Here is a 17989-nt window from a genome sequence, read left to right as displayed (position 1 = left end):
AATATTTTGGGCTAAAACACTCATTCAATATCTTTGGACCACAGGTCTAAAATGGGATGATCCAATTCAAGATGAGATAAGAACAAAATGGATTTCCTTTTAGAAGAACTACCCGTGATCCAAAACCTAAGGATCCCACGGTACATCTTTACCTCAACTCATAAGCTTGCAGAACTTCATGGTTTCAGCGATGCTTCGGAGAAAGGATATGCTGCAGTAGTCTACCTCCGTGTGATCAACTTATCGAATGATGTTAAAATTAATCTGATAATGGCCAAGTCTAAGTCCGCCCCACTAAAAAGAGTATCTCTGCCTCGTCTCGAACTGTGCGGTGCTCACCTACTTGGAAAGCTCCTGCAATACTGTTCAAATCTTCTTTCGTCCCACATTAAGATTGACTCGATGTATGCATGGTGTGACTCTACCATTGTTCTTACATGGATACGCACTCACCCCTATCGCTTAAAAGTTTATGTGGCCAACCGTGTCTCAGAACTACAAGAATTAATTTCTCCTGAATCATGGCATTACGTCAAGTCCCTAGACAACCCAGCAGATTGTGCAACCCGAGGACTCTCCCCATCTCAACTCTTAAGCCACCAATTGTGGTGGAAGGGACTGAATGGTTATACTTGTCATCAGATCTTTGGCCAAAGCCCGAATTCAGTTTAATCACTGATCAAGACACTCTTGAAGTCAAACCAAATCCCTTGAATGTCCTAGTTAACGTTGAAAAGTTAGAAAATGACAGATTTGATTTACTTGAAAAATTCCCATGCTTTAGAAAACTTGTAAATGTCACTGCTTATGTTCTACGATTCATCCATTATCTTCGTGGGAACGCCCGACTAGCTGGACAACTTAGTTATAAAGAGATCTCTTCTGCTAAAATGAATCTCTTCAAACTCATTCAAATTTCATCTTTCAAGGATGACATCACAGCTCTGAAAAAGGGCACTCAGTGCAGCTTAAGACTGGCTCGGTTATCACCTTACATTGACGATAACGGTTTGGTAAGAGTAGGCGGTAGGTTGAAACATTCGAACCTTACTCAAGATGCCAAATACCCAATCCTGTTACCTAAATCTCATAATGTTGTAAAACTGTTGGTCATGCACTATCATCTCAAATATTTACACGCAGGCCCTCAGTTGCTGCAATCGATCCTCACTCAAGAAGTATGGATATTATCTGCTCGTAGTGTAATCAGATCTGTAATCTTTAAATGTCAAAGATGTTTTAAGTTGAAACCTACAAATCAACCTCCACTTATGGGAGACTTACCCGAAACTCGACTACGGCCTGTAAGACCATTCTATCATACTGGCATGGATTATAGCGGTCACTTTGAAGTGAAAGTACACACCACTAGGAATTCTCAAAAGCTTAAGTCATACCTCTGCCTATTTGTTTGCTTTACCACAAAAGCGGTGCACTTGGAAGTTGTAACTGATCTCTCAGTGGACTCATTCATTGCTGCTCTTAAAAGATTTGTTTCTCGTCGTGGACTTTGTGCTCACCTATACTCTGATTGTGGAACGAACTATGTCGGTGCCTCCAAGCAACTGAATAAGACCTTCCAGAATTTCATTGATGAAAGGAATACTCAAGATGCTCTCACGAACTTTGCCCTCGATCATTCAATTAATTTTCATTTCCAACCACCAGCCGCGCCTCACCAAGGAGGCCTTTGGGAGAGTGCCATAAAGAGCTCAAAGTACCATCTCAAGAGAGTAATTGGAGATCAAATTCTAACACTAATGGAGCTGATAACTCTTGTCACGCAGGTGGAAGCAGTATTGAACTCTCGTCCACTAACAGCTCTATCAGCAGATCCATCTGACATCACAGCACTCACCCCAGGTCATTTCCTCATCGGGACATCTCTTGTTGCAGTACCTGAAGTAAATGTATCCGATATTCCTGACAATCGACTAAAGCATTGGCAAACAGTTCAGGCTCTACATCAGCGCTTCTGGAGAAGGTGGCACCAAGAGTATTTGCACCAGCTTCAACAAAGGAAAAAGTGGATAAAGCCAAACAAGAATCTTGAAGTAGGCGATTTAGTCATTATCCATGACCCAAAAACACCACCACTTCTCTGGCCTCTTGGTCGCATTGTGAAGACATCACCTGGAGCAGATGGCATCGTTCGAGTTGTCTCCATCAAGACTTCGAGAGGAATCTTCTGTCGCCCTGCTACCAAGGTGTACCCGCTCCCCTAATCACAAAATATTTCTATTTAATGTCCTATTTCATGTTTATATTTATAATTGTCATATATATCATATCTTATAATTAGGTGTGTCATCATTATCTATTGTGTATATATATCTACATTGTATTACTTGTGCCCATTTATGAGTCAATGAATCAATTTATGAATCTCTGTTGAACCATGTATGGTTCAAGGCGGGCGGCATGTTCCGTATTCAAGCATCTACGCAACCAGGTGAATCCAGACTTCATTCATATTTTGTTCTGACCCTTGCCCTGTCACGTGATGTCTGGCAATTTCCCCCATTCCTCATGTACTCTTCAACCCGGCATCATGTTCTCGCCATTTTCCCTAGTTTTGTATTATAATATTCCCCTACTCTATTTGTGGCATATAAATTGAACTTATATTATCGTATGTTTATCTTATGTATTTATTTGTGACACACCTAACAAAAAAGTGAACTGAATAGTTAAAAACTGTATTCAAACTGTTCTTGGTGCAACTACCGGTCGCGTACGCGAAAGCTGGCCAGCAAACATCAAGTGCGTCAACGGTCTACTAGACATCACTTCAGTAAAAAGGAAGGTACCAAATCACATTTCTTCCTATTTAAAAGTTTATTATTTTGTGCTCACAGTGTGTCTCTAAAGCTGATCTTAACATAATATATCTCACATCCCTCATTTTTTATACAGTCCACCATATCGAAGTTTACCCCCCACCATGTCTGTTGGTCGACAAAACACAGTGAAGACTATGTAGTGTAGCGATAACTGTTTACAGGTTGAAAATTCAATTGATAAGTAGAAAAGATAAAAACATAACTTAAACTTGAAAAAACTCCTATGCTTTTTTGTTTAGACTAATAGATCAATACTAAGTTTCCAATAGTTTCTTTTCTTACAGAAGTCATATGTTTTATGTTATTTCTTCATTTACATTATTACAGAAAAACACTATTGTTTTTTAAAGGTATTTCCAAAAAAATATCAGAAAAAAAATTACAATCAAGACTCCACAAAGTGAGAGTAAAGTTATAAAACACGACAGACATGGCACAACAAACTAAAATGGTTCTGAGCGAATGAAACACAAAATGTGAGCATTAAAATAACAAAATGGCATCCAAACAAAAACAAAATGTTGGGCCCGGCAAGCCTATAACAAGCAGTGCATGTGTGTGTACATAGGCGTCTAACTGGCTTAACATTGGGTACAAACATGTGGTTGTGGTTATGATACAATAAAAAGCGAGATAAAATCAAATAAATAACAGAATAAACCCATAGTTAAAAGCCAATCAGAGACAAGCAGTTTAGAGAGTAATAATCTGTCTTGTACGTTTCCTTTCTTGTTTATAAATTGTATCTGTGGAAGTTGACTGAAGTTGAAAAAAAACCTTAGTTGGTCATTGTTTGTCTAATGGTGAAGGCGTGTCCCATACGATTTCAACCTTATCCATAAAACATTGTTACAGATACAAGTTTCATCTGATGCAAAGGCACACATGAAATTGATCAGTGCAAGCTACAATTCTATTTTTTTTATGCATGACATAGAAGAAATGATGGATTAAGAGAAAAAATTTAAAACTGTATTTTTTTGCTTATCTTTATAGTGAATACCTACAAAGAAATTTCATTTTGTGTTTAACAATATGGGTTTAATTTCTTAAATTGGACTTCTCAAGCCTGGTCACGGTTTTAAAGTAGTATTTACTACTGATGTAGGTAAATTATAAGACAAATTTTGGTTTTTTTGTCCTGTTTACATATTACAAACAAGTAGCATATACTCCTTGCATACCTTTTATTAGATCAAGACAATCATAAAACACTGTATACAGATCAGTAGAGCCTAGTTTTTTATTTGTTGCTTTGCAGTTTTTCCAAATTCTTGTACTTAGGTTAGAAACTGTTTTTAACTTAAATATAAGCTCAGTTATCATAATACTGCTTGTAAAAATAACAACAATAACAGGATATAGAAAAATAATTACTTTTAATCCTGTTTGTGTTACGATTGTCTCAACTTAAGGGAAAGGTCCATTCTGCATGTATATTCTATATTTCAGGAATATTAACGCATTTAAAATGCGTAATTGAAACGCATGTCTCTGATTGGCTGTGCCCGGGTGAGTTACACATCCTGATCGTGCTCCACTACCTCATCATCATCGTCCGGGTCCACTGTGATGGTCCCCGCCTTGTGCTGCCTCCTCGGGTCAAACGGGTCCACCACGATCTGTTCTGTGCCCTTGATCTCAGCCCGGCAGAACGGACAGCCTTGCCCCTCCGAATCCTACAACAAAACCAGAGTTAAACAGTCATTCTCACAAGTAACATAATGCGAGGGTACAGTGACACCTGCGATTGACTAGCCTCTGCAATGCCTATATAGTGGAACAAACTTCCTTCATTACATAATTTTAATTCAAATTTATCTCTTAGTTCTTAATACTACCATATATAAATGGTAGTACTAAACTCAACATCGGCTACGTTTTTTGGCCATTGGCCAGTTTCTGTGGAATACCTTAAGATACAATAAACCCTTAAACTCTCTACATGTGGTTATGCAGTTGTAAAAATTGTAAATTTTTATTTTCAAATACTAAACATCTCCAAATCACATTTTTTAACAGTTTAACTTTTTTAATAGTCCTTCAAAGTTTCAACTATTCAAAATCCGCTGTAGTTAGTAAAGATGCATAAAAAACAAATACTCTGCAGGAAATGAATGTGAAAGATCTATCGACCAATTTTGTAGACAAACAAAACCCTTTTTATGATTAGTAAAAATCATATTAATGAATTTTTCAAATTTCGCTATCCAAAAAAATGCTTTTTCCATAGTTTAACATTAAATATTTTTTTGATGTAGGGTGGAATGTACACAACTACCTGCCAAGACGTAAGACACGGTGTACACAGCAGGTGACCGCAAGGTTCTATCCGGATGTCTTTGTCATTCTCTGCACAGATCTTGCACAGTTGGAACGTGGAGCCCATCTCACAATACAGCTCGTACTGCTCCTGAGTAACCTGTTAAACATACAATGATGATGAGTAAACTGTTACAGTACAGACAACAATATTTATATATTGCAAACAATAATAATGAGTAACCTAATACAAGCAATGGTAATGAGTAACCTAGACCTATTACAAACTATGATGATGAGTAATCTGTTACCGTTAACGATAGTGAGTAATCTATTACAAGCAATTATCATGAGTAATCTGTTGCCAACAATGATAGTGAGTAACCTATTACAAGCAATGATGATGAGTAATCTGTTACCAACAATGATAGTGAGTAACCTATTACAAGCAATGATAATGAGTAATCTGTTACCGACAATGATAGTGAGTAACCTATTACAAGCAATTATAATGAGTAATCTGTTACCAACAACGATAGTGAGTAACCTATTACAAACACTAATATTGGATAACCTGGTTCCAAAATGTTTACCATACTAACAACACTGGCCAACAAAAAGCCCCAGCATAGCTTTCAGCTGTTACCTAGGTGTAAGTAAAAGTTTGGCTGTGTTACTTTACTTGGCTGTTATATTGATCTTTGTGGCACACAGGAATTACTACACTATTAAGTTATTGAATGTTCCATACCTTGATGTGGTCCTCAGGAGTAGGTTGCACAGCCCAAGATAAGTCTGGGTTGACGTTACGTCCGTCTGGGTAGAGGTAACTAAGAAAATACAATTATTATTAACATAAAAAATATAGAATTTTATACAAATGTGTGGATAGCCTGTAAGTTTGTTTACTAAAAGAATAATTGTTCAACAATAACATTTGAATGACCCAATTGAACAAAATACAATAAAAAAAGGAATTACAGTAATTCAAACAAACTAATTTAAATCCGTGAGACCAAACATAATTATTTTAAGGTTTGCATAGTGAATAATACATTTAATACTTATGCAATTGTTATCTAAATATTGTACAGTTAATCTGGTCAACTTACAATCCTTCTCTGTGGCCATCCAGTAGTGCTTGACAAAGAGACTTGTTCTGTGGGATGGTCTGCAAGATGTCTCCGTCCCCTGTCACATATCCGATGGCCCACTGTCCTAGCCTGGTACAGCTCAGACGGAACACATAGCTAGACAGAACAAGAGTCTACATTAGTATAAAACTTAAATCAGATGTCCTTGATCTTTGGACTTGAAAATGATCCCGTCAATTTAAGCTGATCCGTCTTAAAATTAAATAATAATAGAATATTAATGAAATTTTCATTTTAAATTTCATTGAAACCAATGTCAACAGTTTTGTCATGAAGAATGATCTATATTATTTATTAACACTCATCAAGGTGTCTGGTCAAATACATCTAATCTTATTTTATTAATTTACAGCAACACATAGGTTTAGAATGATTATGGTGACTTAGTAATCATACAAAAATATAAACCTTTTTGAAAAGTGAAAAAAATTACAATTCAACTTTAAAATAATGGTATCCAGCCAAAAATTAAAACTGATAATAATTTTAAATGATAAAAATAGTTGGATTAACTAACAGCAGTTAGACAACAAGAACAAGGTGTTTTAAACCATCAAACATGAGTCGCTGACTTTGCACCTGAAGAATATTAGCATACAAATCACTTTGCAGAAGAAAATATTTACAGAAATGTGAATATGTTTTATCCTGAGTATTCATGGGCAGTGATCATTCTATAAAACACTACAGTACTATAAAATAAAATGAAGGTTTATGTAAAAAATATTAGTTCTTAATTAGGAAGAAGTTAAGATCAATTAAATCTGGTACTTGGTTGTGTAAGACAATATTTTCATGTATAATAGGTTTAATTTTGTAGTAGTACCTAGACAAGATGGAAGACATCACCATTTGAGATCAAACTAACAATTGATATTTTCTCTAGTTTTTTTACAGTTAGGTGTTAAAAACTCAGCCTAGTTATTGAGAGTTGTTAAATTGTTATGTCCTTAAAATGTTAATGATAAATGTTATGTTCTTTATCAACATAGCACTGTTTACAACAGCAAAACCAAGATCAAAGTCAGGCACTGAAATGATGGTGTATAGCCCCCAGGGTAAATTTAAACTGTCATTTCCATAGTCTGCTTACAACAGCTTTGTATGTGTTTCACAAAGGGGTGAAACTTTACCAAGAGTCAGTCCCTAATTCAACAGTATTATTTTAATTTTTAAACTACTTCTAAGGTCCGCTTTATCCAAACTCAAACTTAAATTAAAGGAAGAAACATCATGAGTGTTAAACCGGTCCTAACTGGCACAAATTTATCAAACGGTAATCAATTATAAAAATTACTATTAAACTTATATCACTACACAAAGACGAAAGAAGCTACCTCAATACTGAGTTACTCATAGCTGAAATAAGTATTTAGGAAAAGCAAAATAATGTCCATACACAAAATGTTAACTTTGGCAAAATGTAAAATATACTATTTAATGTAAAAGAAAATTATAAAATCAGCTATTTTAATAAATTGGTTAACAGATATTGTACAATTAACTTAGAAAAGAAAAATTAATATTGAGAAAAAAAAGATAATATTGAGAAATGTATGAAGAAAAATTAATATAATTAGTACAGAGAGGTAGTAAATAGCAGATAACCCATACTTCAAATCGGTTGAAGGAGTTCAAGACTAGATATATATCTTACTAATATTATAAATGTGAAAGTTTGTGTGTTTGTTTGTTTGTTTGTTTGTTTGAAGTTCAATCACGCATTAACTAATGGACGGATTGGACTAAAATTTGGCATGATGATAGCTCATATTCCCGATTAACATATAGGCATATTTTTATCACAAAAATCCTTTCGGGCTCCGCCCCAGTGGCTCTGTAGTCTCCCATGTTAACCTTATGAGTATTCATATTTAAATGGAATTAAAGAATTTAGTCAGCTGTTTCAACTAAAAAAGTTGGTTCAATGATATGCAAAAGTATTAAAAAGTTATTACATTTACCAACAGGGTGCAGCACTATTATTTTTTTGCATTTATGAAAACAGCTAATTTTAACTAAGCAGCAACAAAAAACTATGATAGGCAATGAGAACTGTCAAAGTATGATTGTTTACGTTTGTTGTTGTTATGATTAATTTTTTAATTGCATGAATAATTTGTGATATTTTGCGAATGTTTAATAATTTATTTTTCTCCATTGTTTAGGTGAAGTGGTAGAACATTATGGCTATGGTAGATGTGTAATACTATAGTATACCGTAAATTTAAAGAACCAAATTTTATCAAACTGTGTCCTCCCCCATTGCAAACGCTTAGTTATAACGGCAATAAGCATTTTACACTTACTGTATAAGGACGGGTACTCTGCTAGTTTTTTAATATTTCTTGTTTCCTAATTTTTGGGTTGTGGAATGTCAATACAGTATTAGAAAACTGTTCAATATGCCTAAAATCATTCTTCTTGTCAAAATGTTAAAAGTCAAAACTAGCACTAAAAATCCCTCTTAGACTTTTGCTAACAATACAAAGAGTGATTGAGTCCTTGAGCTGTATGAATTAAGTAAGTATTATGCCTGTTACACAATAATAAAAATCTGTATATTAAGCTAAGAAGGATCTGAACATTTGAGAAAACCGTAAGCTGCACACCTGTCAAACATATACTTGAATAAAAGGTATTAATGTGAAAATTCCCCTAAAAATCTCAGTTTTCCAATAAACCCTTTCAAAAGTGCAGGAACATCAATTAAAGGGCTTTATTGAAGTGAAGCACATAAATATTGAAGATACATAAGCTGTTAGGTTTCTTTTTGTTTTAGTTGTTTCCTTTTCATTGAGTTCACTTTTTGTTTCAAAATATTGTTTTTTTTTTGTTTGGGATCAGTGCTTATCTCTGGCAGTCGGTAAGATCAAGATCGTGGTCCTCACCGAAAAGAGCCTAACAAAAGCCTAGTGGCCCACCATCCTTCCTGTGCAAGTTGACCATGACCAACTGGAGACAAATCCTAATGCCAAATACCTATATGTTATGATTGACAGCAAGATATCTTTTGGTGAGCAGATGAAGCGGGCCGTTGCCACAGTACATATTGCATGAAGAAGTGACAGTACGTTTTTCTTATATTGTTGGATAGTGTCCAAACCTTTGAATTATGTTTAAATTGTTTACTACAGATCAGTGACTATTGAAAAATAAATGAAAATAATAAATAATTTACACACAAAAATATACAACAAATGGTATGCATTACAGGTGGCAGTTACGAATTTCAAATTTCAAAACAAAATGTTACGAGAAGTTACGTCAGTAGTTCAGCGGTTCCCTCCCACAACCTAACAAACAAGGTAAGTAACAAACAACAGAGCCAAGTCAGCATCCAAAGTTTGCTGTAACTGTAACACAGACTTTAACTTCTAAGCCCCGACAACTTGCTAACCACTCCTTCAAGTTATACAGTTCCTCGTCAAAGCTGATTGTATTGCATTGCAGACGTTCTACCCACAGTGTATTAGTAAATGAGACAACTTTCATTAACTATAACACTACTAGGTCCTAACCAAAATATGAGCATTAAAGACATGATTGAATCACACTTATTGTCATACCCAATAATATGTGTACCTTTTACAGTCGAGACTAGCTGAATATTAACAAGTACTTACAAAAATGAATGAGAGCTACGTTTGATAACTGACGGTTCTCAGAGTTTTAAAGATATCAATTAGCATTGAACGGTGTGATTTACAAAAAGAGCAAACTAAACAAAACCAAAAGACCACTGGCCCTAAAACTTAATAGATTATATTTTTTCAACCCTTACATGCCAGAGGGTGTCTATTATAACTAAAAGATGAGTGTTGAACGGATGGGATGATAGCTTTGTTAATGACTGAGATTAGCTGCTTCCTTAGCCACGACCATGGCTAGTTGGTTCCAGTTCAAAAAGCAACTGGCTTTTCACAAGATTGAACCAACAAACTTCTGATTATTCACCGAACACTATAACCACTCGAGAAGCTACCCAACTATATATGAAATATAGTAATAACACTAAAGTGGACACTTGTAACTCAATATATGCATACCGTCAGCCGCGCAGTCGATTTGTGGCCACACGTGTTTTTTGTAAAAATGTGTTTTAAGTGTTACTGTTCTTTGTTTCGTATTTATTGACTTTTTGACAACCTCTTCGGGGTAACTGTCCATTCTTCGCCTGAAGGTGACTCCTCTGATAGGTTGAAACCGGTCGCCTTCATCGGCGACATGACCACATTGATGGATTAAGCTATTTTAACATCTAGTATTAAAAAAAAGCTTTAACATACTAAAATCATAAGACAAAATCTAAAAAAGTGATACTGTGTGCTCTAATGGTCAAAACCAGAAACATTATGCAGCAACACTGCGTACCTTCCAGGTTTGTTGATGTACTTCTGCAGCCGAGCCTTGACTTCATCGTAGGTGAGGAAGGCCACATAGCCGGGGTGTGTTACAGCCAGGATCTGCCAGTTACGCAGCAGCGACGACCAAGGCTGGAACAACCTGTAACATGACACCGACCATGCTGTAACATACTGACTCTGAAATGTATTGGGTTACTGATCCAATAATTATCCTGGGACACTAGACACATTTAACATTGTCCTTAGGGAACAAAGCTAAAGACTATTGGTCAGTGGTTGGATCTGAACACCGTGACCTCAAGACCGAGGCCCTATCAGTAGACCAGCTCACCAGGGGCGGCTCCAGAGGGTGGGCCAAGTAGGCTTCAAAATGTTGTAGTTATTTCAAAATTATCTTATTACTAATGCCTACTGATATAACGACTAATTTATTTACCTCATTTACTTGATGACCTTGATTACTGAGATCACTATTTTGTGAAAATCCCACCAAAAAAATAGTTTCTCGATCAAACTCCTTCATAGATTAAATAGTAGGAGAATAACATCATCGACAATCTTTATATTAAACCCCCCCCCCACCACATTCACTTGGACTAGCTAGCCAAATCTTAGGTTTTTTTAAATGTAGCCTATAAAGATTATGAGGTTAGGTCTATTACAAATTGTGTCGCCACATTAGGGTATTAGGATTGACATTTAAAATATACGCATAATCATTAGTAGAATTTTATCCCATGGGTTGGATTTAAAGTCATGTTTCCAAAATAAAACTTTGTGACATTTCATACAAACGTTAGGGGATGCATAAAAAAATAAATATCTAAATAACATGTTATATCAACAAAGTTAATTTTGTTAGTTTCTTTAAAAGTAATAATCAATTATTGATCACTGAAATAAGAATAGAATGGATGAAAATTAAAACAGAACAACATGAAGGGGTTAAACCTATCTTATTTTATAGTTAATGAACTCTAAGTTTTAATAATAAAAGTAGTAAAAGTTTTTACTGATGGTCTGCTGAAATATTAACAAAACAAACTAAAAATTACATTAGCAAAATATAGAATTAAAGGATCAACATTTTAAATAGACAGCAAATACTTGGCGCTCTACTTTAATTGCAGTTCAATTATTTTTTACGTATTTTAAACACATTCTTTTCATTCCAACATGTTGATTAATCTATATAAATTAATATACTTGACAATAAAAAAAATTTTCCCGTAAAAATTATTCCAACTCATTAGTTTTAAACAAAAAAGTTCATGTAAGGAATGACTTCAATAAATTTTCTTATGATCCAAAACAAAGACAGATCAAAGATTCTTTCCCTGGCAAAAACTGTCATAACAATGTTCAGAATAAAGCTAAACCAACTGTGACATTCACTCTGCAAATATTGCTTTTAATGAAAACTGTTGTCTTATCGAACAAAGTAACCACTTGGTTATGAGAATAACAGAATGCCATATTCGTTAAGCTAAATTAGGCTATATTTATTACTATTCAATATTCATATTATTTTTTATTTTGAAAACTGAGTTTATTAATAAACTTTGCCTATTAGACACAGTAAAAAAAAACTTAAATTTACGATATAAATAACATGTAACATAGATTAATAACGTTGTCCATATAAATGATTTTGAATGATTTTACATGATTCTTTTAGCACTTTTATGACTATTTCATTTTTTAATTTTGATGAAAGATTATATTTTTTTAAAAATTCGTCAAAAAATTTTGTAATAGTCCCTCTTGCACCAATCATTATGCCAATTACTGATATTGAATTTAGATTATATTTGTTTCTTAAATAAGTTTCACATTTACTATAAATTTTCCTCTTTTCTTCATCTACTTCTAGGGGTTGGTTTGATGATGTTTCGAACCTTATTGTTGGATCAATTACAATTCCACTTTTAGATTTTGTATCATAAATTAAAATGTCCAATCTTCTGTTCGATCCACCATCTTCAGTGCAATGTATTTCTTCTACTACTTGCCAGCCTTTTTTTCGTAGTTCTTCTGCGATCATTGCTCTTACAGCATGGTGTCTTGCATTACGCAGTAAGGCACCAAAGGGACAAGAGCCAAGGACATGCGGAAGGGTTTCAGGCTCCTTGCAATGTCTGCAAAGGGTTCCATCCTGGCTTCGCCCTGGTACGCTGCGTACTAGTACAACACCAGATATCATTTTTAATGAAGTGATCCATTCTCCTGTTGTAAGGCCATTTTTTAAATAAATCCATGTGTTGCTACTAGGCACTTCTTTGAATAATTCTATTCCTCTACCTTTACATGGTAATTTAGACCAAAGTTCAAATTCTTTCAACTGTAATTTTGATCTCAAATTTAAACCAATTCTTTTTTTCTCTTTAAATTCAAAATCATGTGTAAAAATATCATCAATTTCTATTTGAAGTTTTTGAAGTGACATGGTAATTCTTTGGGGGATGTTTATTAGCTCGTTTACATGGCTATTTTGTACGTTTTTTAGAATTACACACATATTTATATGCTGTATAGAACTTTCCCATTTTGCTCGAATTATTCCCAGACCTTTGAACCTTTTAGGGGAATATAAGAAAGAATTGGGTGTGTCACTTGGTAGAGTGAGAATTTCTTTTACTGCACTTCTAATAATTTTATCGATGTCCTCAAGAAATGTAATACTTATTAATTCGTTTGGTGTTACTTGCAAAATATATGTTAGTCTAGGCCAGAGGTACTGATTTATGATATTCAATTTCTGATTTGGACCTAAAACATTAGTTCCAACTAATCTTTCTAGATCTTTTTGAAAGTTTTGTATAACTTCACACCTATCAAAAACTATTTCATTTTCAAAATTTACACCAAGATATTTAATTTTTTCCCCAAGTTTTAGAGTATTGAATTTAATAACATTTTGTTAATTTTCAATGTAGATGTCCTCTTCAACAAGTTTTCCTTTCTTAATATTAATTATTTTTGATTTATTTATATTAATATCAAGGTCAATTTGAGAAAGTAGTTCTTTTGTTGTCCTAATCAATTTAGACATTGATTTTTCTGTGTTAGAGAATAACACTATGTCATCTGCAAAGGCAGCGATGCTAATATTGTCTAAATTAGAATTAATGTTATATCCAAATTTGTTAGATACTTCTTTTTCTGAAATAGTATTTAAGATATCATTTATAGCTAGATTAAAAAAGATTGGAGAAAGGGGAGACCCTTGAAAAACACCTCTTTTCAATAAAATTTTTTCAGATTTAGTATTTTTAATCCTAATTCTTGTATAGTTATCTTGTATTAAATTTATTAACAAGTTTTTTAATATTGAAGGCATTTCTGTTGATTGGAGACATCTTTTTAAATGTGCGTGACCAATAAAATCAAATGCCTTTGAAACATCTAACATAGCAATCATACAGTCTTTTTTATTCGTTTTTGTATCTTGTAAACATCCATTGACCAGGGCTAGGTTTATGAAGGCTCCAGGTTGAGCTACAAACCCTCTTTGGTTGACATTAAGTTCTATGTAATTTCTTGTTCTTTTCTCCAGCACTCTCTCTATCAATCTTCTAAGAGTTGAACAGACTGAAATTGGTCTCCAATTAGCAGGATCAGCGGGATCATTCCCTTTATATATTAAAATAGTTTTTGCTTCCCTAAAACTTTCTGGGAATACAATTACTTTTAATAAAAACCAATTTATTATTACTTCATAATTAAAGTACATATGAGTCTATAATGAAGTTTTGCCTACCATACAATTTCAACAAACTCAACAACGAATTATGTTTATGAATATTTCTTATGATCAGGACACAGCCTGTTGTATATGTTGATCAAGAAGTATGAAATAAACAGAACTTGATGTGGGTGCAGTTAGTATTTTACTTATACAACTAAACTACATTTAACTTCTTTGGTTACAAAGCAAAGCTTTACAACTTAGAAAACAAGACTACAAACTTGGGACAAACTAGAAACTGGATTTCGTAATAAACATTACATTCAGTTGGAGAATTTCTCTCAGAAAGATTAGTGGACAAGATATTAACCATTATAATTCTCAAAGCAGAACTGCGGGACAGTGGGACATTGTCACAGAAAAACAGCAAGGACTGCAGAAAGCACAGCCTATCCCCCAATTTTTTAAATGAACAATTAGGCCTACAGTACTTATTTTATAGGCAAAGTTAGAGCTACACGGTACTTTCTTACACCCAACCTGAAGTTTCTGCAGAAAATGCTCCATAACAAGTTGATCAAATTGTTTTTTGCAGAAAACATATCCGTAGAAAGTTAAAAACTATATTTTCTGCAGCAACAATTGTAGGCGTATTCAAACGGATAGCAGCGTTTGAAAACTTATTTATTTCCAAATATTCATTAAAACTGTCACACATGCGGTTGGTTCATTTACAGTAACTTGGACTGTGTAAGCCTGAAGGAAAATTTTTGCATTTTTCCAAGTCCGTTGCAGAAAGTTTAAAAACATTCTGCTTTAAGAGGCTATCATTACAAAACATAGATTTATTGTTAACCATAGATTTAAAAATCACATAAATCAAAGTATTAAATAATATCATGGAATGATTTTCAAAAGGATTCTCATTGGCTTGTAGTGAAAGGACAAAATTATTGTTTTCCTGTTTAAAATTGTTGCTGTGGTTTCTGTTTGTTTTGGGGTAGACACGGCCACGCATAAAAAATGTGGACATCCAAAGTTTTCAATTTGCAACAAGTTTCAAGGTAATTAATTCGCAACAAAGCAGGTTGTAACAAGATAATATAAAAGTTTGAACAAACCGAGTCAAAACAAGTTGCACAGCCCACATGCGTGGCGTTACTGAAGGAGGTCAACTTTTTGAGTTGGCAGCAGTTAATTAACGTACTTTGTCAGGTTGGTAGAACTAGGAGCCGTTTTAATATTAGGTACGAAATTACTTGACACTTTAAAATCCAAAACGCATTCTAATAGTGTATTTTTCAAGAGATTTTTCTAAAGATTCAATTGCGGAATTAACACTAACACGTATTGATAAAAATTAAAATGTAATGCCAGAGCAAAAATTAAATTATGTTTTCATACTTGAAATGTATGAGCAAACAAATGAAGGGATTAACAGACTTATGTCCACCAATAACTCTATTTGAAATGTAAATGACCCTTCCATTGAAAACACCATTTGTTTTGTGTTCAGCTTTTAACACAGACAAAAAGTGACATATGAATAGAGTGTTATGAATAGAGAGTAATATTTTGTAACATTAAAACAAAAGTTATACAAAAATAACAAAATTAATTTTAGCTATTTTAAAAAAAGTTGAATTAATTAAATATCTATTATGGAGACATACTGTACTGAATTTATTAATCTCAATAAAACCACTTGAGACAAACGTTGAATCTCTGAAATACATCATAAAGTTCTCACTGTCTTGTCTTTATGTCTTTCATTATATGGATCATATACCACATCATAAACATAAAAAAGGGTTATTGTATATCTTTCACTTGACATCTTTAGTTTATCACATCAAAGAAAACGTGTATTTTCATCCCATCAAGGGAAATCTATATTTTTCTTTTAAATTGAAATATGTCATAACTAATTACATTACTTGTCCTATTAAATGCACCTACCTAAACGTTTTTATATTAATAGAAAATTTAATTCTAGATAAGATACCTAAATCTAGATTACTAAATTTAAGAGTTCATGACATTATGGTCTATGTTGCTTAGGTGTAGACAAATTTTTATTGAGCTTGTGAATAGGTTCTTGTGATTTTTTGAAGGACAGGTCACACTATTCATTTTCTCTAAATCAGAAAAAAAGTCTTGTTAGAAAACTTTACGCTAATGAATTTTTTGTATCTTACTAATATCGTAAATGTAAAATTTTCAATGTTTGAAAGTATGTCACATATTTAAACACGTGAAAACTAATAGACAAATGCGCTGAAATAAATATTTGAACCGATGGTGTTTCTGGCCTCTGGGGACATCAAAACAAAAATGAAAGTCGTTCCTGGGTCAACGTCTAACCATGAGGCCTACGGTAATAGGTTATTCCCTATATGGGAAATTCACTAACAAACTAAGAAATAAAATCAAAGTACGAACCTTGTAAAGACGTCGAACTCAAAGTTGGAGATGTAGTCGTTGCACGTGAGGTCGATTGTTGACTTGAGTGCCATGGCTTCTAGACCCGAGCTGATGGGATGAACCTCGTTGAGCGCTTGTCTGAACACCTTCCACGGCACCAGTGTGCTGCAAACAAAACATATGTCACTAATGTACTCTACGGTTCTATGACAAAAATGTGGTACTAATTGACTAAAAAACTGTTGTACTCTGTGGTTCTGCAACAAATTGCAACTATTAACTACACCACACCTCCCCATCAACCAAAAAAAACATTACAATTACAATATTTTTATATCAAGGCGTGGATAAAATCTATTGGTGATCGTCGAGATTTGAACCCAGACAGTGGTTTCGATTGTACGAGCGCACCCAATATAGTAGTATGAACTTAATATACACATACATAGTATACTCATTATAAGATTTGATGACTAAAACATTTTTGTCCGACCCAAACCCAGGTTCGGACCTAACTAGTGTGAAACAGGTCTTAATGAGACGTTCATAACTATGAACTGATGGCTTAATGAACTAGTCTTATTTAACCGAATTGGTTACAATTTCCCACCAGCCTGTATTTTTTAACTTCAATTTAATATTTTGGTCACAATTATTTTTGTGGACAGCATAATTTGCAAAACAGTTGGAGTAAGAGGTTGGGATATTAGACGATGCTTGCTAGACGAAAGGGAGCAGTCCTATTTCGATCAAGTTGAAACACCTCAGTAAGCACTGATTTAATGGATTGGAACAGTTCATTGTATGCATGTAGTCTAATAAAGAGGTAGTAAATTGTTTAAAATAAAATTGAATAGTGGCTGGTAGTAAAGTCCCTAAAAAGCTCAAATGTCAAACAAATTATTGTAATAAGTAGTATTTAAAGAAATACTACTAATAATCAAATTTTCTCTGTATCAAATATTTTAACTGTTATACACAGTTATACAAATAATGATGGACTAAAAACATATTTGGTCACACAACATTTGTTTACAAGATGATTTTTCACATTAAAACTGCAAGAAACTTTGTCTTTATATGTGTAAACTAGCTGATCTGAATTGTACACGGTTTAAACTGACTACTGAATTCCCGTACGTAGGACGGGCTAACACCTCATTTACATTAAAATATAAAAAAAATTGACAATTGATTTAACATTCTAAGACAAAGTCTAAACTATAGGTAACGTAATCCCTTGTTTTATAT

The 17989-nt window shown here is 33.7% G+C and overlaps 2 protein-coding genes across 3 annotated transcripts in view; one reads left to right on the top strand and one right to left on the bottom strand.

Annotated features, from left to right (window-relative positions):
* LOC128999677 (E3 ubiquitin-protein ligase CBL-B) overlaps positions 1–17989 on the bottom strand; it is a 216910-nt gene that overhangs the window by 20118 nt on the left and 178803 nt on the right. Inside the window, exons 2-7 of one of the 2 annotated variants that reach the window (XM_054426297.1) lie at positions 16757–16903; positions 10634–10765; positions 6218–6355; positions 5857–5935; positions 5122–5265; positions 4388–4522 (exon numbers count right to left, since the gene is read on the bottom strand). In XM_054426297.1, coding sequence (XP_054282272.1) covers positions 4388–4522; positions 5122–5265; positions 5857–5935; positions 6218–6355; positions 10634–10765; positions 16757–16903 — 775 coding nt within the window. The remainder of the gene's footprint in view (positions 1–4387; positions 4523–5121; positions 5266–5856; positions 5936–6217; positions 6356–10633; positions 10766–16756; positions 16904–17989) is intronic. The other variant, XM_054426299.1, reaches the window with a different exon arrangement.
* Positions 1–17989, top strand: part of LOC128999684 (protein l(2)37Cc) — a 102101-nt gene that overhangs the window by 32559 nt on the left and 51553 nt on the right. The window lies entirely within an intron of this gene.

Source organism: Macrosteles quadrilineatus, unplaced genomic scaffold (genome assembly GCF_028750875.1).
Source record: "Macrosteles quadrilineatus isolate MER2022 unplaced genomic scaffold, UCM_ALF_1.0 Scaffold_8__2_contigs__length_117827958, whole genome shotgun sequence".
NCBI classification, from domain to species: domain Eukaryota; kingdom Metazoa; phylum Arthropoda; class Insecta; order Hemiptera; family Cicadellidae; genus Macrosteles; species Macrosteles quadrilineatus.
This window is presented reverse-complemented; position numbering and strand designations above follow the sequence as displayed.